Source organism: Saccostrea cucullata, unplaced genomic scaffold (genome assembly GCF_032062105.1).
Source record: "Saccostrea cucullata isolate Sc308-1 unplaced genomic scaffold, CSIRO_AGI_Scuc_v1 ctg5428, whole genome shotgun sequence".
NCBI lineage: Eukaryota > Metazoa > Mollusca > Bivalvia > Ostreida > Ostreidae > Saccostrea > Saccostrea cuccullata.
The window spans coordinates 31,829-39,143 of NW_026930488.1; the positions used below are offsets into that span (position 1 = coordinate 31,829).

Below are 7,315 nucleotides of genomic sequence, written 5' to 3' on the forward strand. Positions count from 1 at the left end.
GATGCCATAAAAACTTTGCTAAAAATAAATTTTGTTTCAAAATCTAATTTGAAATGATCAAATACATGTAAATACATGAAGAAGAAGTGTGTGGTATAGTTACTATTGTTTCTTACATTGTTCTGATAAATGGAATCCCACTCGAAACTGAACTGCAATATATTTCGGAATTAAATACAGGTATCGTAGACTTTTCCCAAAAGCATTATACCAAATGTTGAAGAAATTAACAATTTTACATCGACAGTAATATTATGAAAGAGGATATTTAGAAACCAGAAGAAAAATAAAAACAATATAGATTAAGCGAAAAACAAGAGATTCTGAATGTAATTCCAAAAGTTATGAAAACGTTTAAATCATGAACCACATTAACATCAAACCTTAGACAACAAATTAAAGAATTCTAAATTATAGAAAGATAAAAAAAAAAATGTAAGCACTGGTGATGTTAGATGCGGAAAAAAAGTGTAAAACATTCATGAATGTAAAATATATTATGCTGACTTTTGTATTTATGATATGAAATTTAGGCACACTTTTCAGTTTTCAATAAAAACTTGAACGCTGAGTCTCAACTCTGATACATGTATCTAAATACCCCGCATATCTCGAGATTAATTTCTTCCGTTGTAATCAAATTCTGAAGTCTATTTCATAATCTTAACATGGCTTTAAGGAAAAGAATTAATAAGCAAACACAAATATTCTTGCTTTTAAAGAAAAATATTGCCTATTATACAGTATCGTCGCACGCAAGTAACTGGGGAAGGGGGTACATCGAAAGTCCAGTTGCCCCCCCCCCCCCCCCACTTTTTGTTGCAGCATATTCAAATTCACGCACTACGGGACAAGACAATAAGGCATTGTAAAACGTTTGATTAGGAAAATTTGATGTGAAGAGTCTGAATCTACCCCCCCCCCTTGAATTTCCGAGTTTAGACAGCCCCCACCCCCCATTTTTAAGTGACAATTTTTCAGGGAAATATTTTTTTCTGACTGATCCCTCCCCCTTGCTGTGTGGGGAAAGCTAGGCAAAAAAAAACAACAAAAAACAAGTGTTTTTTTTTATTCAATTTCAAAATATCGAGAAAGTAGTACGTTTTGAAATAATAAGTAAGAAAAAATAATTTGCCTAAAAATAAAGGAGAAAGATGTAAAATGAGAGCGGTAGATTAATACTTAACCGCATGCGGCATCGCCTCATACAAAAACTAGAAACGTGTGTTGGACGTAATATTTCATTATTGGTTAATACAATCGCATCGAAATGTGAAAACCCAAGGTGGCAGGTTAGCCGATGTCACGGAGGAAGATGAATAGATGACCCTTCATGGCCGTGACCCCCCCCCCCCCCAAAAAAAAATGTAAAAATATATTCATTCGGTTTCAGTTTTGAATCGATTTCGTCAAACTTGTAATGGGACTATAATTTTGCACAAAAAAGTTAAGCATCGTTTAGTGTGCATTATATAGAAAATAGACACGAACAGTGCAGATAACCATCTCTTTGGTGACATTATACAAAATACATATTTTTTATTTATCCAAGTAGCGGTTCTTGTAAGAAATATAGAAGTGTTATGTTCAAGTGAAACATGGCACAGAAAATCAAAATAAAAAAAAGAAAGTGAAATGTGAAGAAATATTTCTAACCGATTTTTATTATACAATTAATCACTCTTTATGAGGTCAACATGGTGAAATGATGACCTGAGACCTGACCCACGAGGTGACCTGACCTGACCGAGGCCAACGGCCGAGGTCAGGTCAGGTCATCGAGTGGGTCAGGTCAAGGGGCATCATTTCACCATGCTGACCTCATAAAGGGTGATCAATTGTTTTATTATACCGACAATAATGATAATGAAAAATTTGAACACATGAAACATTTTATTTCAACAGTTTCAACAGAATAATGCATATTCTGAAATATCAATTTTAGCAACAATAACTTCAAATTTGATTGTTCAATTGAAATGCGAAAAACACATCTTAACAACCGTTAACGATTACAAAAGTCCAATAAAGAACTTTACATTATCTTTACTTTTGTTGTTCCTTTCCTACATAATAGTGAATATGCACTTGTCCGACATTTCTAAATACTGGACCACAAGAGTTTTGAGGCATTTTGTCAACTTTAACATTCTCTTTTTCTTCTGGAACAAACAAATCTGAACTATTTTCATCAACCAGGACTTCAGAAAGCAATTTTTCGGTACTGACAGTCTCAAGTTCACAGTTATTTAAATCCAAGAGCTGAGTTTCTGAAGTATCGGTACTAGAATGTGTTGGAACTACTGGGTTTTCTAGCCCTAGCTTTGGTGATGGATAAACCACAGATGATAAAACATCAAACATTTCTTGCTTTTTGGATTCACTTACACATCTTGAATAGCTTTTTATCGAGGTTTCCGACTTATGTCCACTTACAGACATGATATGTCTAGCTTCTATCCCACGCTGATCCAAACTAGTAATACACGTGGCACGTATGCAGTGGTTTGTATACAGAGTTGAGAGTTCAGCTTTCATAGAAATTGTTTTCATAAAATTTCCCAAAGTGTTATGACCTACTGGAGAATTATCATACCAAACAGCATCCGAATCTTTGATATGGCGCTTCGGTCTCTGCCAAAAACTTTCACAATTTGGATTCAGCTTTGCAAGGTATTTCTCCAGGCTAGACACAGGGCACTTCTCATCACCTACATGAACATATTAACATGAAAAAATTGTAAAGCAGTTGAATTCAGGAAGATTATGATCTAAAATTAGTTAATACTGAAGTTTACATGAATTTTAATTTAAATGATTGTAATTGAAGTATTATTACCTGGTATTTCATATATTCTTGCTGAAGATGCATCATAGTCATTAACATCACTTCCTCTGTGATTTTTGGTTTCATACTGAGCGACATTTAGATAGTATCTCCTTCCTTGGCCATCTGTCCTCAAAACAAAATCAGTTTTCTTCATACTTCTCAAATTTTCCCTTCCTCTTCTACATGTGTAGAACATCACATCAAGAAAAACTTTATACTGCAACCCCTGCGGACTCTTTCCGGTTAGGACGCCGCTGCTATACAATGTTGCCATGTCAGCATCGCTGATAACTTCCTTGTGCTGAGTGGTTCCCTTTCCAGTTCGTTTGATGTTTGTCAAAACTGCCTTGAACATTTCGTTTGATAGACGAAAATCTGGGTCATTAATAATGTCATAGTTAATTTTTTGGAAAAATCTCTGCAAACCAAACCTGATGCTGATCATGGAAGATCTACTATACAATTCACCATCTTTTCTTCTGAGTTCAGCGTAAAAGTTGATCAGAATTTCAGCAATTTCACCTTTTGTTTTTTGCAGTACGTTGTCCACTATCAGTCCCTTTTCAGTGCAGTATGTAATGAAAATTCGTTTCGCTGAATCTATACATTGTTTTGTGTTAGAACTATCGCGGTTCTCTAGGATCGCTTGTAGTTCCTCACTACTCAAAGTTGCAAATCTTGATTCACCAGCCATCGTTTTCGTAAACAGACGACAAATCACACATGGGAAATGACGTAGTACACAATGTTATAGTCTATATCTTATTTCTAACGAATAACGTAAAGTTAATGAGTTATAGTCTTTATCTAAAAACAGTAAAGTAAACATGGTAAACGTGAAGAAATAACGAAGCGGTAATATGTTCCGCCATTTTTTTTTAATGCACAGGTCAGGTTCTGCGGTCAATAATATTAATGACCGGTCAATACCTCATACTCCTGCAACAATCAAGTCATAAATGGTCATGTGACACAAGAATGGGTCATAAGCTAATTTTATTGTTTCCTCATCAACCAATCAGATTCTTTCATTCTAATTGGAGGTATAATAATGTGATTTACTTGAAAAAGTAAGAAGTTAAAAGAAAGATTCAATTTTAGGTTTAGTTAATTTATATATAAACCATTCATAGGAAAAACTTTCACATTATTTTCTATTTGCCTCTTTATTATGTTTCTACTTCATAACTAAAACAGGCGAGGAAAATGAATTTTAAAAACAATGGAAATTTGGTGCTTTAAACATTTTAAAATTTTCAAAAAGTAAAATCCGCTTCATGGAAGTAGCGAACATATTTCTTTTAATTCATGAATATAGTTATAAACGGAATAAGCGTTTTTAAAAACAAGTTTACATATCTGAATTTATTTCTCATTTTATTTTTTCGATGATACAGAGAACACAGTTTTTGTTTTAATCCTATCGTAAAATTTAAAGAGAATTAAGCTACGTGCGTGTGTGTTTGTGAATGAATGCGGACTCATCACCGAAAATTATACTTTAAAAAAATATCAGGATGGATGTGCTTTTTGGAGGGGATGTCCACAATCGTAACTACTCGGCCATTTCCGTACGAATGGGGATGTCATGTTTTAGCCTGGTCCCCTGGCTCATCCTTGCCTATGACGCGGAGTATACGGAGCAAAACAGGGACAGGGAACCAGGCTAGTCCTGTTTTTGCCATTCGTAAATACTCCGCCATTTTCCGAGAAAGAGAAATACTATTTCGGAAATGGCCGAGTAGTTACGATTGCCGTTTTTGCGCGCAGTTTCCTTTTGATCTCTCTCTCTCTCTTTTAATGTTTAAATGTTACAAGTGATTTATTTTTTTTTTTTATAAATTGAGCTACATTACTTAAAATTAAAAAATAATTTGTGTGGGTTTAATTAAGTATTATTTTTGGATACATTTTAAACCGTTCCTAGATTCTGTATAGAGTCTAGTCCCACATCCACCTTTACGAAGTTACTAGATCTGCTCTAAAATAGAAATAAAATAGTAATAACATACGAAATCCTTTAGGAATAGTTACATACTAATCGCTTGGAAAAAAAATAATCAAGTTTATAATCCTCAAAATGTTTGAGGTTACTTAAATGACGTAATTTAATTTTTTTTTTCGGAAAATGAATTAGACGCAGGCGACGTCATTACTTTTTCCGTGAGTAACGTCAGAGTTGTTTTGGTGCGCTCTTACTAAAATGCTTATAAAATACTGAAAAAAATGAGATATTTTCATAATTTATGTATATTTGCATTCAGAAAGAGTCCGGCTATCAGAATCTACCAAAAAGTCAATTTATGAAAATTTGACCTTAAGGGCCCTTTTCTCGTGACGGCAGGATTTTTTCATCGGCAAACGCACAGATAAGACATCACGTCGTTGAAGCGCTATTGTGACGTAATTACGTTTATGTCACAAAGGTCCCTTTTTGCTTGATGCAACTCAAATTGTTTTAACTTCAAGGAACTCTTAAGTGTATTACAAGGTATACTGTTCTGAAGTTTCTATTTATTTTGCGATTTGGTAATTCGATCAAAAAAAGGCAAAAACTTACAACAAATTTACTTTCAAAAAGGGTAAGTAGTTCGACTGTATCGACCAGAATTTCCTTTGCTTTTCAAAACAGGTGTTTTAACTTTTTTCAATATGTACAACAAATATACCATTTGTGTAACAAATTAATGATTTATTTTTTTTAAAGTGTGCGCATGTATTCTTTTATAATAATAATGAATAGTGATTCAGTTGCAAATTTGATCGCAATAATAGCACGGAATTTTAGTGCTTCAAGTAAATTCTGCAACACAGTAAAATTTCAAATGTTGGAAAACCCTGATAAACTAACCAAGTGCATACCCCTGCCAAATGATCAAGAATAATTCTTGATCTTTTAAAAGAAAACTTCATGAACTATATTCTTGAATCTGCTCATGAATTGTTCATGAAGATGATATGAAGTTAAAATTGGAAACTCATGATTTCATGGATTTTATTCATGAAAAAACAAGTTCAAGAATATACAAGAATAGTTTGTTGTTCATGAATTTTTTAATTGCCTGCAAATTGATCAAGAATAATTCTTGAACTTTTAAGAAAAATTCATGAATTTATCTGGAACTTTTAAGAAAAGTTCATGAATTATATTATTATAAGTTCCTTGCATCTTCATGAACTGTTCATGAATAATTTGTAAAAGTTATTTAGGAATGTTCATAAACTATTCATGAATATTCTTGTTTATTTGTAAACAAAAAATGCAATATTATTTATTATTCATGTTTATTTTTGAAAATTCATGAAGTCATGCAAAATGAAAAACTGTAAAGTTGTCTTTATAATACACATCTTCAAAGATTCCACAGGATTTTTTTCCAATGATGGCAACAAATTCTTTGTTCAAGTAAACAACTCTGATAAGTGATAACAATAATAAATGAATTATTTAGTTCATTCCTGGTAAATTTATGAAAAAAAATCAATTCAAAGGTGACTCTTTGCAGAATCCTTAACCTTACTTGGTCAAGCGGAGAGCGGGTTCCTTCCTCAGCATATTTCAAAGTGTGTTTTTATGTCTAAAATGGAATGATTTTTAATTCCAGTCAGGCAGAAAAGTGTGTTTAGCAATTAGGGCATCAGCTAAAAAGGGCTTTCAAGGATTTTGAGCAGAGGTGGTCAATTAAAAAATTCTTATTGGCTTTCCCTGTGGAATTTACAGAATTTCATCATTTGGATCCTTTGATCAAATATTATTTGTATTTTCATTTCTTTCTTTTGTTTTTCTTCAAGAGCCTGGATTTTTTTTTGCAGCCAGAGTTTCTTATCTTCTGATCTAAACTCATCAACATCCTCTGTAAACTGCTTCTCTTTTCCCTACAAGAACAAGGATTTTCTGAAAATGCCCATGAATTTGAAAACTTAAGACTTAATTGTGTTTTTGCATATTTGTTTCATTTAATTCTGCATCATAAGCACTGCCATATATGAAGGCATTCCGAGCGGAAGTTTAGCCTGTTTCCCTTACCCACCATGTTGTGCATTGGTCAACAGGATTATGAATGTTTTGAGCCTCAATCTTTAGTTATTGTATGCTACTTTGGTTGGATCCCCACTCTTAAGCAAAGTTTGGTAAAATTTTCATTTAAAAAAGACATAACTTTTACAAATAGACAGTAACATCTACAGACAGATATCTGATTCAGTGTTTGCCTACATTTTTGTATCTGCAGTTATGAAGTAAATTGATCATCTGGATATTCCTTCTTCATATTCTGTTATTTTCTTCAAATGTTAGACAAAGAATGGCTATGTTAATAATCCTCCCACTCTACCGATTCACATTTCCAGCGTCTCGCACGTTTCAAGTTTGCACCTTTTAAAAAGTGTAATGCAGAGCTAATTAAGAAAAAAATAGTTTGAATCCCAAAATTTTTGTTTAACAAAAAATAACAAATGCTATCTAAATAATTTTTTTACTGAAAT

At 33.0% G+C, this 7,315-nt stretch overlaps 1 protein-coding gene across 1 annotated transcript; it reads right to left on the reverse strand.

Annotated features, from left to right (window-relative positions):
* Window positions 1-2,015: 2,015 nt before the first annotated feature.
* On the reverse strand, window positions 2,016-3,888 carry LOC134228753 (uncharacterized protein KIAA1958 homolog). The gene is made up of 2 exons (XM_062710449.1): window positions 2,840-3,888; window positions 2,016-2,711 (listed from the first exon to the last, which is right to left on the reverse strand). The coding sequence occupies exons 1-2, from the start codon at window positions 3,522-3,524 to the stop codon at window positions 2,047-2,049; spliced, it is 1,350 nt and encodes a 449-aa protein (XP_062566433.1). The 5' UTR covers window positions 3,525-3,888; the 3' UTR covers window positions 2,016-2,046.
* Between the last annotated feature and the right edge of the window lie 3,427 nt (window positions 3,889-7,315).

Coding starts and splice junctions, on each gene's coding strand:
- LOC134228753 (XM_062710449.1), bottom strand. CDS start 3,524: ATGGCTGGTGAATCAAGATTTGCAACTTTGAGTAGTGAGGAACTACAA. Junction 2,712..2,839: donor AAGAATATATGAAATACCAG/GTAATAATACTT, acceptor ATGTTCATGTAG/GTGATGAGAAGTGCCCTGTG.